The sequence below is a fragment of the Paroedura picta genome, chromosome 3, assembly GCF_049243985.1.
Source record: "Paroedura picta isolate Pp20150507F chromosome 3, Ppicta_v3.0, whole genome shotgun sequence".
NCBI classification, from domain to species: Eukaryota; Metazoa; Chordata; class Lepidosauria; order Squamata; family Gekkonidae; genus Paroedura; species Paroedura picta.
This window is the reverse complement of record NC_135371.1, coordinates 81,457,940-81,477,308: the sequence shown is the minus strand read 5'-3', so window position 1 is coordinate 81,477,308 and position 19,369 is coordinate 81,457,940. Positions and strand designations below refer to the sequence as shown.

Genomic DNA, 19,369 nt, shown 5'->3' with positions numbered 1-19,369 from the left:
ATCCCGCCTCCTCTCTGAGGACTCGTGGCGGCTTACAAAACATACCCCCCCCCTAAAATGCTCATACAAACCCCAACAGTGCAACAAGAATGGCGGAAACTCTCTACCTTCCCCCAAAACAGCCACCCTAGGTGGGGTGCCCAGATGTTAATGCAGGGACTTGATCCCACAGGGGGGCCTGGCTGATCTTCTGTATTCCATGTAGAAAAACTTGTACACTATCACTTAAAAACAAACAAACCCAAAACAAAACCAGCAAGTCACAGGAATAGATAAAAATATGATTCTCTTTACTGGGGCACATTGCAGACAACAGATAGTAGAGGGCAGATACTGAGAATACATCTAAAACAGCCATCAGTAATCAAATGTTAAGTTCGGGAAGAGACCAGACTAGTTTTAGTAGCAACTGGACATAAAAGGCCACGTAAGCCGCAACTCCAGAATCATCAGCCTCTTAACAGAGGTTACAAGCATGCAGTGCTGCTACCTCAACTTTTGGTAGCATGTTATCACAGACAGAATCAAGAGAAACAATATTCATTACAAAGCTGTACACCAACAGAATGCCCTTCATATTAATCTGATCTTGCTGTACCCTTCCACTCCAGCTCAGTGCAAGGAAAAGGTACAATAATTTGGCATTCAAACAGAGTAGCTATAAAGGAGTTTCCAAACAAAACAGGATTGCTTCTATTGCATAATTGCCTGGGAATTATGCAAACTGGTCTAGTCAGTTTGTTTTTGTCAAGAGATAAGTTTCAAAATTGGATACACTGATGGGATTTGAAGTCTGAGAACCATTTGTTCCTCTACCTCGGAGCACAAGCTATCCTTTTCTCTCCCCAGAATAGGTATTTTGGTTATACAAATGATCAGATTTCCCAGTGATAACACAGCAGGACTAAGCATGGGCTGTGTGTACACAAAGAAGAGAGGCTTAAATTTCCTTTCATTACAGCTGAATGTGGTATGCTACCAACGTAAGGTCTCTTTAAAAAGAATAAAAAACATGACAAGACGGTGGTGTTAGGGACTATTGTGCTTCCCTGCATGGGCACCCATTCTTTGTGGATCTTGAGAAGGATAGTGGATGGGACCTGGGGCTCTCAGGAAAGGAGGTGGAGGACCCATGGCATGGAACATGTGTGGCCCAAAACCTGTGGAAAGAAGATAAATGTCAGTTTTTTGTGCCTAAAACTCCCTGCTACAGATAAATGCAACATCCTCAAATTTTCTGTTTCTGTGCCCAATACCCAAGCCTCCTAAGTTCTGTAAAATCTGGCATAGCTGCCTCTACAAAAAACTTATTTTTACTTTTGTTTTTAGATCAATTGTGCTTTATGTATGTAGGTTGGACGTCTGCATTCTTATAAAAATTTTGCCATTTAAACAGGGGTCGCAAGAATGCAATCAAATGTACATTTACTTGGGGAGTAAGTCCCAAAATGAATTCAACAAGCCTTATTTCCATGTAAGCATCTGTAAACGTAGGCTGGAATTGGATCCTAGAGAAGAACTGCAAAACTGGCTTGAAGAAGGATAGAAACAGCATGAACTGAAGTACCTGACACTGTATGTTACTTTTTGGTCTGAAGAGTAGAAGCACATTTGCAAAAGATAACCAGATACAGAAATGAGATGTAAATTTCAAGGCTAAAGGTACCCATGGGTCTTTTTCCCAAAAAGGAAGAGAAAAAAATTACCAGGAGGTGGTGGTGGAGCAATGCCAGGAGGAGGTGGCAGAGCAATGTTCACCACAGCAGGAGGGCCGCTAGGAGGTAGGTTGAAATAGTTTGCAGAAGCGGCTTCTTCTTCAGCTGCAGGAGGAGGGGGAAGAGCTTCAGGACACAAAGACAATGTATTAGACTGTGCACAGCAGACAACGTGAAGGAAAAAACAATCCAAGCACAGAGATGGGAGAGCAGAATGCAGGGATTGGTGATTTTGTCTGATGCACACGACCAAAAGAAGTTCCTTCCTCAAAGCACCTGATTAAGTAGTTTAAACTTAATTAACAGGTCCCTACATTACAACTCTCCTCTGGGTTATCCCTATTAATTTGGCTGATAAGCTTCCTTTTAGCTATATTGTTGTTGTTAGGTGCAAAGTCGTGTCCGACCCATCGCAACCCCATGGACAATGATCTCCCAGGCCTTCCTGTCCATTCCCCGGAGTCCATTTAGCCATAGTTATCTCTTAAATTCTCCAGCTGCTTGCTAGATCCCGATCAAAATGCAGCCTCAACTTCTGAGACAGTTTCCCATAGCACCACTAGTTCCCAGGGAGAGAGCAAAGAAAGTAGTTTATCTTAATCTCATATTGCTTGGCAAGCCACAAGCATTGTACAAAGCGATTCACAAAGTTACTTGAACAAATGCTATGGGGCTGTGGTCTACACAAGTGGTCTCCAACCGCTGGGCCGCAAAGGCCCTGGCACTGGGCCACGGCTCCCTGCCTCCGTAGGGCCGTGCTGGGCCGCGCATGGCGCAGATGCGCATATGCGGCCGGGTCGCGCATGCAGCAAATGCGCATGTGCAACCCAGCCGCACATGCGCGTTTGCGGCCAGAAATCCATGGCATGTGCGGCCGGGCAATCGCCCTCCCCGCCGCCGCCGGTCTGCAGCCTGGAAAAGGTTGCAGACCACTGTTCTACACTACTGTGTCTAGCTTGCTGTAAATAGGATCCTTCTATGTTATTTTGCATCATTTAATGTCATGCTAATAATTATGTTTTCCTTCAGATTTCTGCTTGGTTCTACAACCCTAATCCTTTTGTGTTATTTATTAGATTTATATACTGAAGCTCCCATCAAGCTGGCTCACGGCAGTTAACAATAAAACATCATATAAACGTCAGTTTAAGACATCCCATAAAACAATCATTAATACCCCAAAAATACAAATACAGTTAAGGCTGCAATAATACAATGTAAAAACCCCTTTCCTAATGACTCATAGCTGTTGCCACTAGTATAATCAAACAATGCCCTAGATGTATATCAGAATAGGTTGTTATCATCTGGGCCTGGTTCAATACCAAGCCCAGGAAGCCAGGGGGAGGGAAGACCTGAACAAATACCCGGGGGGCTTCAGCCCAGCCTCAACCAAATGCCTGGTAGAACAGCTCCATTTTGCAGGCCTTGAGGAACCCTGAAAGCTCCGCCAGGGCCCACAGCTCTTCTGGGAACTCATTCCACCAGGTAGGGGCCAGGACTGAGAAAGCCCTGGCCCTGGTTGAGGCCAGGCGTGCCTCCTGGGGCCCTGGGACCATCAGCAAATTTGTACCTGCAGAGCTGAGGGCCCCACGGGGGGCATAAGGAGATAAGCGGCCCCATAAGTAAGTAGGGTCTAAGCCGCATATAGCCCTAAAGGGCAATACCTTGAACTTGATCTGGAAGCAAACTGGCAACCAATGTAGCTGTCTCAGCAAAGACTGGACATGATCCCTCCAAGATGACATAGTGAAGACTTGTGCAGCCGTATTCTGTACCAGCTGCAATTTCCGGGTCAAAGACAAGGGTAGGCCTGCATAGAGCAGAGTTGCAGAAGTCTAACCTGGAAGTGACCATTGCATGGATCACAGTGTCCAGGTGTCCATAGGACAGGTAAGACGCTAGTAGCCCAGCCTAGCGCAGATGAAAAAATGCCATTCAGGCTACCTTAGTGATCTGAGCCTCCATGGATAGTGAGGCATCAAAGAGCACTCCCAAATTCCTGACTAGGGGCGCAGATGTTAGCTGCGCTCTGTCCAGGCAGGGAAGACATACTTCCTGATCCTGTCCCCTTCGGTCCAGGCACAGGACCTCTGTTTTGGAGGGGTTGAGTTTCAGGCGACTCTTCCTGATCCATCCAGCCACTGCTTCCAAACAACTGGCAAATGAATCTGAGGGGACATCTGGCCGGCCATCCATCAGGAGAAAGAGCTGGGTGTCATCTGCAGATTGATGACAACCCAGCCCATAACTCTGGACCAACTGAGCAAAAGGGTGCATGTAGATGTTAAAAAGTGTAGGGGAGAGCACTGCTCCCCGTGGCACTCCACAAGGTAGTGCAAAGGAGTCAGATAAACCATCCCCTACTGCAACCCTCTGAGTCCTGTTCTCAAGAAAGGAGGTCAAGCAAGGTGGTGGGCCAAAATCTCGTGATCAACCACATCAAATGCAGCCAATAGATCTAATCATACGAGAATGGCCCATCCAGTTGATGACACAGATCATCCATGAAGGCATGGTCTGTACCCCATGACAGGACAGAAGACAGACTGGTATGTGTCTAGGGCTCAAGTTCCCTCAAAAAATGCCAGGAGCTGATCCACAGCAGCCCTTTCTACCACCTTACCCAGGAAGGCTAAGTGCAATACCGGGCATTAGCTGGCAGGGCTCCATGGATCCAGCAATGGCTTTTTCAGAAGAGGGTGACCCACCGCTGCCTTGAGCCTCTGAGAGAACTCTCCCGAAGAAAGAGAGAGGTTGACAATATCCCTCAGGGATTCACCTATTTGTTGGTCACCCAATATGCGCAGCCATGACGGACAGGGATCATGGGGACAAAGTGGTTGCCCTCACTGACCCTAGTAATTTGTCCACTCTGGGTAAAGAGAGCCGCTTGAAGCCATCAAACCTGAGTCCCTGGGATGGCCACAGAGCCTCCAGTTCACATTCTACATCAACCATGGCAGTAAGGTCATGGCAGAGTGACAAAATATTATCTATGTTGTTTATTAAATGTCCCATTCTGTTTATTGTATTGACTTATTCTCTATAAGCCACCTACAGTCCCAGTAAGAAATGTGGACAATAAATAAATAAAATGCAATTCAAAAAGGATATTCCCTTACCTCCAGGTAGACCAGGGACAGGCTCCAGTTTTATACCAGATTCTGTGGTCCCTTCTCTTTCCTTTTCCTTTCCTCTGGCAGCTTGAGACCTGAGGCCCAAACCAAATATACTTGAGCAATACTGAAGTGAGTAAGATTGACCATAAGTTTAGAAATTCAGTGTTACCAAATCATAAAGGGGGTTGGAGGGGCTGTGGGAAAAGCAGTTAATATTCTGCTTACAAATGTCTGTATGTGTCAGTAGATTACCCACAGGCCCAGTGTTAGCCATCTCCCTCCTGATCTAGGGGTGTGCAATTTTTTTAACCAGTATTTTCTGGCTTAAGTCTATGGGATATCAAAAACATTCATGATCTCAGAATAATCCTAGATTCCAATACAGATACAGTATTCACATCCAGGACTTTAGAAAGCCCCATTTTTTTTTCCGAGTCCAATAGACTCAAGACAACAAATACATTTTTTTTTAAAAGACAGCCCAATCCTGAAGCTGGCTTGGCTTCTCCTGCAGCCTGGTTTAAACTGTGTTGCATGAGAGGCTGGCTCCCGGATTTGCTTGCTGCGGGAAGCAGATTCTGCCTGGGCAGATTTCCTCTAGAGTCCAGTTTATGCGGGGCTGCTGAAGCCAGGGCAAAGCTCCGCCAGCAAAGAACAATCTGCTCCCTGTGGGCACAGTCTAGAGGTGACTGTCACATGGATCACTGTGGCTAGGTGTTCTGGGACCAAGTAGGGAGCTAGTTGCTTGGCTTGGCTTGGCTCAGGTAGAAGATCACCAGCCGCACTACTCTTGTGATGTGGACCCCCACAGAAAGGGAGGCATCTAGGATCACACTCAGATTTATGGCGGAGTCACTGACAGCTGCACTCCATCCAGATTGGGTAGTTGCATTTCCTCACTTGGACCCTTCCTGCCCAGCCACAGGATCCCTGCCTTTGAAGGGTTAAGCTTCAGATGGTTCTGCTTGAACCATCCCACTACTTCCAGACATCTGGCTAAAGCTTCTGGGGGTGAATCTGGGTGGCTATCCATCAGGAGGAAGAGCTGGGTGTCAATTGGGATCAAAAGTATATAAATCAGGATAGATAGTACGTAGATAGATGGAAGACAGAAGGAAGAAGACAGATCTGCATTTAATCTGGTAATTCCTGGATACATGTGTGGGGGGGGGGAGTTGGTTTTGGAATACATCTGGGGAGATAAAATATACCTCAAAATGATCTGCACACAGCCCTACCAGAGACATCCAGGAAAAAAAACTGAAACTCAGCCAGCAGAACCAAACCAGAACTGTTTTATGTTGCTTGCATTAGACTTGATGTGTAGCTGTAATCAACTGTACGCAGCTGACTGTAGAAGCACCAAAACTTGTGCAAAGGAAAACACCTAAAAGAAACTAGTGTACTGCCATCTCCCCTCCTCTCAGTCACTCACCTGCCCCATTTCACGTTAAGCCTGCGGCCATTCACAATAAGCTTGTTGAAGGACTTCTCGGCAGCCACTTCTGCAGCTTGTCGCGTGGCAAACTGGATGAATGCACACTGCTGCCTCTGCACCACAGTTATCGTCCGGATCTCACCAAACTGATAGAAGTGATTTCTGAGGAGGAAACATAGTCCACTGCAGTGACAGTACTCCCCATTACTCTTAGGTAGGCCACTCAGACTCTTACTAAGCTCCATAGCTCTCTCTATATTGGAGATGGCACATTAATCCCCTCTCTGTAACTGGTAAGGAGGGGTTTGCATCTACACTTCTTTCAGCTGGAATTGCTTTCTTCTTCCTTACAGAGAAACTGTAGTTATTTTCACAGTCCTTTACTAAGTAATATAAAATGGATCCTTGGTAAAGGGAGCGGTAATAGAGATTCCAAATTGGCTTTCATTTTAGCCACTGAAATGGTCTGCTGTATAAAACCAGCTTCTAACCATTAGCTGGTAAAATTGTTTTGTCATCTGGTGGGTCCAGATGAAGCATTGTGGAAGCTCACTTGAAAAACAAGTCAAACACAAAATCATTAATACCATAACGATATTTTATGTTCTGATCAGCAAGAGAAACAAGGAACACACTACTTGCTGAAGGCTGGATCTACACTGTACTAGCTGTTTCCCAATATAGCCTTGAAAGCACACACTAGTGTAAATATACCCCACCTCAAAGAAATGCATACAACACTGGGAATACATGAAGCCAAAGAAGAGCTGAGCTGGGTTCACCATACCTAAGATCTGTCTCAGAGATAGTGTCACCTAGACCACCAACATACAACGTTGTGATTGTTTTGTCATCCGGTGGGTCCAGACGAGGCATTGTGGAAGCTCGCTTGAGAAGCTTGTCAGCCACAGGATCATTAATACCATAATAACGATCTTTTATGTTCTGATCAGCAAGAGGATCATCTGGATCTGTAGGTTTTTCGTGCCTAAGAATTCAGAAACATTTCATTACAAGTGCCAATTTCATGCTTCAACTTTCCTCTATACTTCAAAAATTCTAATTAAGTAAACCGAAGCATCTCCAGAGTTTTGATTTCAGCTTCATTAGTCTGCATGGAAGGCAGCAAGTTGTAACTAGGATTGGAATTATGAAATCATTTTTCAAAACAAAGGACCCTGCTAAGATACATTTCAATGATTATGGGCAGATGATGCAAATACTGGAAATAAAAAATGGGTCACTGGTGCAGCTTAAGGTCTCCTGATTAGGGTTGGGGCTTCGGCATCCAAAGTGGCTGTTCATGCCCGAAGCAGCCAGCACCATGGTGTGTGTGTGGGGGGGGGGGAGAGTGGGTGCCGGCGCGCCAGCTGGCACACACACGCAGGCGCAGAGCTCTGATCAGAACACCTCAGCAAACTTTTGATCAGGAACAATACCCCCATTCTGACGTTTGCCAAGTCAGCACTCAACTTTTCCCCACAGTTTAAATATATCAGCATTATTTTCCTTTTGCTGTGCAGTTCCTCGCACATCTAAAACCTTGTATCCCAAGAATCAATACCTGTACGGACACTCTTCCCCTCTTTTACACTCTCCTTTCACCCAAAATGAGCAGATGTGTGGCCGATTGCGTTTGTAATAAGGTGTGGTCCGAGCCAGTTTGAGCAACATGTCGCTGGTAGATGTGGCCTTTCCAAGAGCACCAACAGGCCGTGTGCCATCAGAGTTCATAATCTGGCAAGGCAGAGAAACCAGTGTGCACTTAGATCAAGAAGAAGGTTCCCTTCAATCAAAAGCACAAATTAACATAAGTCATATTGCTTCACCTCTCTTTCCATGTTTTGAGTATAATATTCTTTATTAACATCTGACTTGGGCATATCATCTTTAAGGGAAAGTCCAGCATCTCGAACCTGAATAGGTAAACCTACCATTTAAAGGGGAAAAAGGACAATTAATAAAGGCAAAACAGTCAAGGTCTTATTACTGCAGATGTGACCATTTAAATAAAAAGCATATGCATCTTTCTTAATTTCTACCAAATATAGTAAAGAATCCTTGGAAACAACGTGTGTGTTAATACTCTGCTTGCCAAGAAAGAAATGCAAACATTGAAACTGGAAGACTCTGTGCAGTGATTAAGAGTGGCGGCGGCTAATCTGGAGAACTGGGTTTGATTCCTCACTCCTCCTCCAAATGCAGCCAGCTGGGTGACCTTAGTCTAATTACAGTTCTCTCAGAGCTGTCTCTGCCCCACCTACCTCACAGGGACACTTTAATATAAATGCTGTTTTAATGCTGAAATGTTTTAAAGTTTGGAAAAGCAGTATAAAATGTTTTAAATAAGTATAAAATAAAACAGAGAGTGCATGATACCCATGGAACTCAATTAATTGATCTTCCTGCAAAGAAGTGAGCTAGGCATGCATTTCACATGACAGTGTCCACTTCAGTTCCCCATTACATGCTGATCACCAGTTTAAGGAAGGTGGCACAAATTCACTGAAATGGATGAACTGGTACCACAGCGAGAGTAATGTTATTGGGTATTTCCTCCTCGTTAGGAAGAACAGTCCACACACTAAAGACTGTTTCTGTACATAAACTGCCCTTGCTTCCCTAGAGGCCGTATTGCGTTAATTTGGGACTTATTCAATATACCACACACCATACTCCAGGTCAAGAAGGCAGGTCTGACAAACATTCTTCAGCTTGCTGCATGTCTGACACACTTCAGTCTTCTTAAAGCGCATACGTACACCTGGGCACCAACGGAACACTGTGAATGGCCTGGCACAGATCTGAAACAAAGATTGAATTAGCATGCACCAGCTTAATCTAGAACCACATGACATAAATACTGTACACAATAACCACTCTGAGCCAGTATAACTAAATGTGCTCTGAAAACAAAACAAAGAAAATAGTTCTGGCAAGCCCCAGTGGGGATGGAGGCTGGCTGTTTGGTCTTCGTGGGACAACACTATCTACACTGATCCCTGTTATTTGACTGAGGAACTAGGAGTACACTGAAAGTGAAAAATAAAATGGAACAAAAACAGATATCATTTTGTCTTCAAAGCAGACCTTAACAAAAAGCACTTGTTCACACCATGCAAAGGATTTATCTTGCACTGAGCTGGCAGGACAACATTTACAGGTTCTACCAACTTTGCTGAAGGTTACAGATTACTAAAAAGCTTAACCCTCTTAGGACATTGGGTTGAATCCTATCCATTTCTTTTATCAACAGAAAGGATTACTCCACTACAGGAATCCGCCAGCAGAGTGACTGGCAGCATCTAAACATTCAATCTTTGAAAATACTGACAGGGTTTTTAGATGATACAACTAACCCTTTAAAATTATACTACTTAGAAAATCTCTTAAACCTACCTTGCATTCTTTTCCATATTTCTCTTTGGTCTAGAACAGCAACAACAACAAAAAAAGCATTTTACTAAAAGTAGTAGCATATTTTTCCTTCACCAGCTCCCACTTAAGAATCATTTGCTGGTGTATATTCTCAGCAGACGATATATACATCTGTCCTGATTGCCCTCAGAAACAAAGAAAATCATCCCAGGCTCTTATCACCCACGTAAGCAGAACATACAACAAAACCTTCTAAATAGATTAACAATCACAGTTATGTGGGACAGGAAAATAATTCATTCTCTCAAAAATTCTCCCCACCACCACCAAGACAGACTCACTGGAATTTTTGTTTGATTTGACTATCAATTTCTTGCAAGAATCTGATCTGCTGCTTGCTACAAGTTTTCACATTCCTCTTCCACTGAAGTATAGTATATTGAATAAATAAAAGGATATGTGGACTTCTTCCCTCAATTAAAGTTAATGGTGAAAGTTCTCAAAAGGTTTGCCAACATTTAACAGAGGTTTAATGTGTGGAAAGGGGCAGCTGAAGCATTCATGGCATGGCTGTAAATTAAATATTATTCAGCATCTTTTAAAAGGTCAAGACATTTTTTTCTCCAGACAGCTGGCAACTCCATCCTCAAGTAAGTTATATGTATCCACTGGGGTACACTCAAAACTTGAATATTAAAAATGCAATTTAATACAAATACCACAAAAATATGGTTTCACCGAAAACTTCCTCAAATACACAAAAACCTCACTGTTTAAGAAGCCAAGTTACCCAGACCGAGCTCCTGTATAGACTATATAGCTACAACTTGATTGCATAATAATATATTCTGATAATACTTCCTTTAAAAATAGCCTTTACAGCAGGGTTACATTTTTCTATTTTTCTATTTTTCCTTATTTCAATTATTTTACATTGATTGATGATCTTGTATATTATTAGCATGAAAACACCAATATTTATTTGTTCACCCCTCCTTACAAACACATACCATTCGGATATATGGATTCTCTCCAAGACACGTCTGACACAAAATGGGGAAATCCTACATGAAAGACAAGAAATTTATTTCCAGGCTAATTTTACCATCCAAAACCCCAAACAAACCTCTAATCTTTGAAACTGGACTGATGCTATCACAGGAACTAATTTTGTTAGTATGCCCAATCAGTGGAAAAGGATTCACAGAAGTTATTTGCTCACCAAAAGGAAAGAACATAAAATATATACAATCACCACATAACTCTTTAAACTTAAAAGAATGAACCCTCCAAATATATTTTATTTTTCAAGTCAAGAAATTACTCAGACCCTTCATTAGAACAAAAACTGGAGAGCATTCAGCATCCAAGATGAGACTGAAATACTTTTTAGCATGCATACTTTATTTATTTGCAGAATGCGACGTTCACTTCTCAAAATAAATCTGCAATTTTGACAGCTACCACACAAAATGAGAAAAAATATTAAAGCAAGAGATAGAAGTTACATTTTAACTACATTACCAAAACATACTAAGGATTACGTTTCCAGGTATAGGAGGAGTGGGGTTCACTGGAGATGTTTCCTTTCTTATTGCTAAAGCAAAGCAAACTTACTCCTGTTGCACTTCGAAGGCTAACCAATCTTCGACCTAGCATAACCTCTGTTAACCAGAGTAGTTGATAAAATTGGCTCCAGGCTGCAGAAATGTATGCTAAAATAAAAGTCTGAGACTTTAAAGTGCCACAAAGATTTTTTTTTCATTTTCTGGGAAAGGTTGCTTTAAAAACTCAGAATACTCCCGACATATTTACATTTTCTTCAGTAAGTGCCTTACCCCATTGCATGAGACTAAATAACTCGTATGTTTCCCCCTAAAACCCCTTACGGGAGACATGGTGCAATTGGCATTGCACATGGAAGTCCCACATAGCAAGCGACACCTTCGCCTTCCATGTGGGTAGGAGAGCCATGGCTCAGCCTGCCAGGCCTCCTCTAGGATGCCCGTGACACGAGGGCAAGCGGCGACTCCTACTCCTCCTGCCTCCTTCCCAGCCCCGCCGGCTCCCCTTGCGCAGGGAAGGCGCGACGAGACGGTTACGGGCCCTCCGGCTGCGGGGAGAGGGGCTTGGGCAGTCGCGCTCTTTCCCCTCCCGGGCCCGGCCCGGCCCGGTCCAACCCGCCTGCCGCCCCATCTCACCGCATCCTCCCAGTTCTGCCGGTTGTAAGTGTTGGAGCCCAGAGACGTCGCCATCTTGACGCACGGGAAAGCGGGCACCGGATGTGGACTGCCTGGCGCCGGAAGCGCAGGCCTCCCCTCTTCTCTCTTGAGGCAAGGGGCGGAGAATCTTCGTCGACATTGTGAGCGGAGACCTGAGCGGGGCGGGGGCTCGTGCCACGCAGAGGCCGCCGCCGCCGCCGCCGGATCTCTGCCTAGAGAAATGGAGTCCAATGGCGCCTGGGAGGGCAACAAGATCTAGTCAAGGCGCGAGCTTTCGAGTGCAGGCACTCTCCCTCAGACTACATGTGCACTCGAAAGCTCGCTCCTGGTCCCAGCTTTTGTTGTGCTGGTTCAGACAGACCCGGCTAGAGGTGGCCTCTAACGCCCCTTCCACGGCATCGGAGAGCGCGGGCGAGCTGGGCGGGCGCGCGAAAGCGCCTACCTGGAATAAAGCTTCGTTGGCCGGAAAGGTGCCGACGGACTCCGATTTTGTTCTCCTGCTTCATCAGGGCAACGCGGCGGCCCGCCTGAAGCCGCTTTCCCCAGGGGTGGGGTGGGACTCGCCCCCCCCCCTCGCCTCGCCTCGCCTGCCGTCTGAACGGCGTGCAGCCTCCTTCGCCAGCAGCCACGGGACGCCTCGATGTTATTACTTGATTCCGACACGGGAGGAAACGCTGGAAGGGCGGCGCGGCAACCTCCCTAAGCCCCGTCGGAGCTCAGTAGCGCCTGAAAATGAAAATGGAGATGTTCGCCTTATTCTCTTTTTTTTAAAAATGCAACCCGTCTTGCGCAATTAAAAAAAACTAAAATGTATTTATTATACCACCCTCCCCTTAAGCTCAGGGCAGTTCACATAGAACATAACAGAACAATACATCAAACGCACTTATTTATTTTATTCTATTTATATACTGCCCTCCCCAGGGGCTCAGGGTGGTTTACATAAGAACAAACAACAATACATAAAACAATCTCTAAACATGTGAATAACTTTACAATAATAATCGTTGAAACCGTATAACAATGTAACAGTATAAATAATATAGACGATACAACAGTGCAACAATACAAACGGGTCCAGAGCATGTTGGTGGAATTCGGGGGGGGGGCAGAGGGGGGCAGGGGCCCTTCAGTCACTGTTGATTGCATCTGGTCTCAACCAAATGCCTGGTGGAAGAGCTCCTTTTTGCAGGCCCCGAGGAACTGTTTAAGCTCCGTCAGGGCTCTGATCTCCGGGAGCTCGTTCCACCAGGTGGGGCCAGAACAGAGAATGCTTCCCCGCATGGGCCCTTCCTACCCAGCCACAGGACCTCCGTCTTTGAAGGATTGAGCTTCAGATGACTCTGCTTGAGCCATCTTGTCACTGTTTCCAGGCAGCTGGCTAATGCTTCTGGGGGAGAGTCAGGGCGGCCATCCAGAGGAAGAGCTCGGTGTCATCTGCATATTGATGGCAACCCAGCCCAAACTTCTGTACCAGTTGTTCGAGAGGGTGCATGAAGAAGTTGACTAGGATAGGAGAGAGGACCGCTCCTTGTGGGACTCCACAAGTAAGTTGCTGGCGGTCTGATGTTTTCTCTCCTATTGCAACCCTCTGTCTACGATCCCAGAGGAAGGAGATCAGCCATTGAAGAGCTGTCCCTTGTGTTCCGGCATCGATGAGGCAGCGAGCTAGAAGCTCATGATCGACTGTGTTGAACGCTGCTGAGAGGTCTAGTAATATCAGCAGTGCCGACCCGCCTCGATCCAACTGGCAATGGAGGTCGTCCGTCAGGGCGACTAGCGCTGTCTCTACCCCATGGCTAGGCCGGAAACCTGACTGGGATGGGTCTAGGATCAAAGCTTCTTCCAGGTATTCCGTCATTTGGTTTGCGACTGCCATTTCTATCATCTTCCCCAGAAACGCTAAATCCGAGATGGGTCTGTAGTTGTTAGGCTCTCATGGATCCAGAAATATTTTTTTCAGCAGTGGGCGTACCACAGCCTCTTTCAATCGCTCCGGGAATTCTCCCGTTGTGAGAGATAGGTTGATTATCTCCCAGAGGGGGCCCTTATGCCAGCTGTTTTTAAGAGCCAGGATGGGCAAGGGTCTAGTGGGCATGTGGTTGGCCTTGCTGCTGCTAGTATCCTGTCCACTTCGGTCAGCGTGAGTTGTCTGAAGTTACTCATAGTTTTCTCCAAAGATGGCCAAGGGGCCTCTAGTTCACTTTTTGTATTTAAGGTTGGTGGGAGGTCGTGGTGGAGTGTCGAAATTTTATCTACAAAATGACTTGCAAATGCCTCACAGCTGATGTCCAATTGGCTACTGTTTTGTTGCCTTTCAACCAGGGCGGTGAGGGATCGAACTACCTTAAACAATTGAGCTGGGCGTGAGTCTGCAGATGTGATGGTAGCCAAGTAAAAATTGCGTTTTACTGACTTCACCGCCATCTCATAGGCCTTCATCTGCATTCTATAAGATGTTCTCGAGGCTTTGTCACGTCTTCCTCCAAACTCACTCTAGCCGTCTCAGTTCCCATTTCTTGTTGCGAAGCTCCTCGGTGTACCAGGGGGCCCGCTTGAGACGGGGCTGGAGAGGGCGTTGGGGAGCTATCTTATCAATGGTAGTCAGCAGTCTGTCATGCCAGTCGCTGACCCGGCCATTGAGAGAAGTGCCGGGAGGCATTGGTTCCCGCAGAGCATTCAGGAATCCAATTGGATCCATAAGTCTCCGCGGGTGAGCTAAAATTTGGTCGCCGCCCAACTGAGGAGGTGGTGGTAGGCTTAGCCGAGCCTTTAGGGCGTAGTGGTCTGACCATGGCACGGCAGTTGGCATGACCAGATCCACATCCAGACCTACGCCGAAAATAAGATCCAGGGTGTGACATGCTTGATGGGTGTGGCCAACAACAAACTGTGAGAGCCCCAGTGTTGCCATGGTTGACACCAGGTCCTGTCCAATTCTAGAGGACGGTAGCTCAGCATGGATGTTACATTCCCCCAGGACTAATAGCCTGGAGAACTCTAGTGTCCAGGCCACCACTGCCTCTAGCAGGGCAGGCAGGGCATCTGGCGGTGTATTGGGTGCACAGTACACTAGCCAGATGGCCACCCTCTCAGTTTATCCCAATCCGAGGCCAACACATTCAATGCCTGGTATTGACGGTGCAGGAAGGGCCCTGAAGGAGAAAGCCTCTCGGGTCAGGATTGCCTCCCCTCCTCCCCGCCCCGCTGTCCGAGACTGATGGGAGAACAAAGAAACCTGGCAGGGGCTAGGTCTTTGAGGGCGACTGTTTCGCCTTCCCTGGTCCAGGTTTCTGTCACGCACGCCAGGTCCACTCTTTGCTCTGCAAAATAGTTTTGCAGGGTAGAGGTTTTGTTGTTTATTGACCTGGCGTTGCACAGCACCAGTGTCAGAGGCGGGTTGTTTACCTTTGCCTCCGCTCTAGTGTTGTGAGGGATGGGGCAGAGTCTGGAGGGGGGCCCAGGTATGACTGGTTTTCAACCCCCTTGGTTTGATGTATCTCCGCCATTCGCTGTCCCTGCCTTTGCCCCTTATTATTGGGATCCCTGACCCTATTAAGGCCCCTGCTTTTTCTTCTTCCTCAGTTTTTTTGGACATTATGAGCTCTATGGACACTGTTGGTTTTGGTTGGCTAGGGTTGTTGTTGAACCCCGGTTTTGTACTTTTTTGTTCTAGTTTGTGTGTAAGTTTTGTGTATCTGTGGAAGGTTGGCCCTGATTGCTGTTATAGCATCTCAGGGCTTCCCAGTTCCAATTGTGTGTAGTTATGTGCTGGGTGTAGGGTGTGTATTGTTGTGTGTGTCTGGAGGGGTAGTCCCGAACGCCTCTTGTGGCACCTCAGGGTTGCCCAGTCCAGGGGTGTGTGGTGTGTGTGGTGTGTGTGGTGTATGAGTGATCTGTACATTACTTCATGTTGGGTTGGGACTGAGGTTTATGAATTGAATGTGGTTCAGTTGGACGGTTAGGGTTGTTTGGTAAGTGGAGCGCAAGTTATTAGGTTGGTTGGTAGGTTGGGCCAATTGGTTGGTTGAGCTAATTTCTTCAGGCTGGGTTTGGGTAACTCAATTGATGGAGATTAATTGTTTAATTGGTAGGATTATTTGGGTGGTTTTGGGGTAGAATTTAGTTGTTTGGGGTGGGGATTAGTTGTTTAATTGGTAGAATTAATTGTTTTGGGTGGGTTTGGGATAGGTCAGTTGATGGTATTTAATTGTGTTGGGTTGGTATAGATCACTTGATGGCAGTTAATTGTTTTTGGTGGGTGGATGGGTAAAGGTGTTAATTTAATTTGGAATCAATCAGGATTAATTAATTGTATTGGTTGGGGATTCATTATAATGAATGAAAGATAACAGTGATAACAATAAACAAAAAAATAACATTCATCATAGTGCAATCAAATCAGAGTCCAGTAGCACCTTTAAGACCAACAAAGATTTATTCAAGGCATGAGCTTTCAAGTGTAAGCACTACTGTGATTTGATTGTGCTACTTCATACCAACAGGGCTACTCATTTTAATTAATCATAGTGAACAATCTAACAGGCCCACAGTTGGCCCGATCGGTCGCATGGGTTCAACGGAGAGAGGTCAACCCGAACCCAATGCCTGGTTTTGCAGGCTACGGAACTCGTTAATAACCAGTGTATTATTGATATTAATAATCCCAAAACACTGATGGGAGAAGATGACATGGTCTTCCTTCCCTTGTGGCCTTACAATTACCCTAGAAAGTGGATTAGGAATAAGCAATGGGAAAGTTGACTCAAGCACACTTTCAAAAGTGGCTAGCTATCCAGTGGCACCTTTAAGCTTATATGTGCTATTAGAATTAAAGCCTGTGGGTGCTAACATGGTGGGAAATAGCAAAGAGACAGGGAGGTAGAAAGGAAGAGAGTGATTAAGATAGAAACAGCCTGGCAGTGGGAAGAGTAAGGGGAGGGGTTGTCCAGTCTGTAAGGGCATGAGGTTGAATATGTGTGTTGTGGTGGTAAATAAGTGTGGGTGTGGAGAGATGGATGTCACGAACCTGTAGTTTGGAATGTTCGCTGAGTGTGGGAGAGGACTGACCTTTGGGAATTGTGACATAGTGGTTACAGATGAGCTTTCCAAAGCCATGTCTTCAGATACGTGAAGGGGAAATCAGACTGGAGACTCTTCTTAGGGGGAGATTACATGGCAACCAATTCCTCCCAGTTCTGCAACATTTCCCTTCTTGTGTGAATTAGGCCACAGACACCGAAATGTCCCCCTGCCCTAATCCACATGGGGTAGTCACAGTACACAGGTGTCTGCCCTGCTCCTTCTGTCTCCATTTTTTTACTGTTGATATAATGTTATGTGCCCACATACTTCTTTCACGGTTGCTCCTTAGAAGAAGAGCTGGATTTTTGTACCCTGCAGTTTACTACCAAAAGAAGTCTCAGTTTACAAACACCTTTTCCCTTCATCTCCTCACAATACACAACCTGTGAGGGATGTTGGGCTGTGAGAGGTCTGAGAGAACTGGGAATGGGCCACAGTCACCCAGCAGGCCTCAGGTGTCTCTAAACAGTTTAAAATTGCCTTCCCTTCCTCTCCCCATAAAAGACACCCTGTGAGGGAGGCAGAGCAGAAAGCTCTGAGAGTGGGCCACACTCACCCAGCAGGCCTCAGATGTCTAGAAGCAGTTTAAAATCATCTTCCCTTCCCCTCCCCATAATAGGCAGCCTTTGAGGGAGGCTGCTAAGAGAGGGCAGCAAGCGTAGGGGCTGGCCGCATCCTGATTAGCCAGTATAAGGCCGGTCACCCAGGACATGCTCCTCCCACAGGGGCATTTCACAAATACAGAGAGGAACCATGGATAAGGATATACAACTGGCTTAATTTAAGCATCTTGACTCAAACTAACATCCTATAATAAACTGGCCCTCATGGTCTGCTTTCAAGTCTTATTGAAGCTGAGAGCACTCCACTGTTGTTGTTAGGTGCGTGTCCAAGCCGTCGTGACCCCATGGCAATGATCCTCCAGGCCTTCCTGCCCTCTACCATTCCCCGGAGTCCATTTAAGTTTGCACCGACTGCTTCAGTGACTCCATCCAGCCACCTCATTCTCTGTCATCCCCTTCTTCTTTTGCCCTCAAATCTCTCACATTAGGCTCTTCTCCAGGGAGTCCTTCCTTCTCATGAGGTGGCACTTCACTAGTTGTATATAAACTTACATCTTGAATGAAACTTCGTTTGGTTTAAAGGTGCTGCTGGACTCAAACTTGTGTTCTACTTTCAAAAGCGTAGATGAGTTTGTTGTAGCAATGAACAGAAATCTTCAACATTTTCTGCTCCTTGGCTCCATCATCAACCAAAAGGAAGACTGTTGCCAAGCTATTAGAAGAGACTGACATTGGGAAGGGCAGCCATGTAGTAATTAGAAGATTCTTAAATGTAAGGATCACTGATGACTAAGATTAAGTTAATCCTTACCACGTATGGGTATGAAAGCTGGAAAATGAAGAAAGCTGACAGGAAGTTGATTAATTAGAAATGGTATAAATAAAAGCAATTAAGGAGTTGCTTCGATTTTACCTCTACCAGATTCACAAGCTCTACTCATTAATCTTACCTTACAGCACAATAAAAAATAACAGGTTTATTTCCATAGCTGAAGAATTAGTTTAGCAATATATTATTATTTAATTTTTAGACCGCCCTTCTCCAAATAGGTCTCAGGGCGGTTTATAACATAAATAGTTAAAACACAATAAAATCCCCATAAAACCCCAATTAACATCAACAAAAGTTACATATAACATATAGTGGCGGTGGTCACAATTCTGATCCTAGTTACCTGAGTTCCCCCCAAGTTCAGCCTGGTAGAGAGAATAATATTCAGAAGAGGGTGGCACCAATACAATAGATCTAACAATGATCTCGATGTTAGATATCGTGAGCACCCAAAAGTCACTACACAGATGTTAAGTACTGATGGTTAAATATCTCTCCAAGATACAATCTCTATCCTAAGTGGCAAGTCATGCATTAAATGCCCGATACAAAAAATGTGTAATTCAAAAGTGGACCTCAGAAGTCATGAACAATTCTTATTCCAAATTGGGGATGGGCTGTGACTCCATGAAGACCATTTTAGATGCAGTTTCAATTCTGGTCATCTCCAGTTCAAAAAGAACAGGCAGATGATGTGAAAACCTTCTACTTAGGACCCCCAGAAAGCCACTGCCAGTCTGAGTAGGCAGTACTGACCTTGATGGACCAAGTATAGGGCCTTTCTGTGTGTTCAGTTCTTTCAGCAGTAGTTTCACCATGGGGCCTCACTGTCTGCATTCACATATTTACATTTTAAGTCTTATTGAAGCTCAGGGCTCTTCACTAGAAGCCACTGATAATCTTTGGGGTGGAAAAGGTACTGTTTTATCTGGTGCATTTTATACATGTTAGATAGATGCCTTGAGTCCCATTCAGGGGAGATAATCTCCCATCCAGTGACTGGTCAAGATCACA

General features: G+C 45.5%; 1 protein-coding gene across 3 annotated transcripts; it reads right to left on the bottom strand.

Annotated features, from left to right (window-relative positions):
- Positions 1 to 269: 269 nt before the first annotated feature.
- RBM22 (RNA binding motif protein 22) lies at positions 270 to 12,529 on the bottom strand. 3 transcript variants are annotated; one of them, XM_077326559.1, is made up of 12 exons: positions 12,318 to 12,528; positions 11,855 to 12,112; positions 10,664 to 10,717; positions 9,675 to 9,704; positions 8,947 to 9,079; positions 8,105 to 8,205; positions 7,840 to 8,012; positions 7,063 to 7,263; positions 6,273 to 6,437; positions 4,841 to 4,929; positions 1,707 to 1,841; positions 270 to 1,160 (listed from the first exon to the last, which is right to left on the bottom strand). In XM_077326559.1, the coding sequence occupies exons 2-12, from the start codon at positions 11,906 to 11,908 to the stop codon at positions 1,030 to 1,032; spliced, it is 1,266 nt and encodes a 421-aa protein (XP_077182674.1). In that variant the 5' UTR covers positions 11,909 to 12,112; positions 12,318 to 12,528; the 3' UTR covers positions 270 to 1,029. The 3 variants fall into 3 exon arrangements, with proteins under 3 accessions (XP_077182674.1, XP_077182676.1, XP_077182675.1); XM_077326561.1 differs by lacking the exon at positions 11,855 to 12,112 and having other exon boundaries at positions 12,318 to 12,529; XM_077326560.1 differs by lacking the exon at positions 12,318 to 12,528 and having other exon boundaries at positions 11,855 to 12,217.
- Positions 12,530 to 19,369: the final 6,840 nt, after the last annotated feature.

Coding starts and splice junctions, on each gene's coding strand:
- RBM22 (XM_077326559.1), bottom strand. CDS start 11,908: ATGGCGACGTCTCTGGGCTCCAACACTTACAACCGGCAGAACTGGGAG. Junction 8,206..8,946: donor CCTTCTTGACCTGGAGTATG/GTGTGTGGTATA, acceptor TTTAAATGGTAG/GTTTACCTATTCAGGTTCGA. Junction 8,013..8,104: donor CTCAAAACATGGAAAGAGAG/GTGAAGCAATAT, acceptor CTGCCTTGCCAG/ATTATGAACTCTGATGGCAC.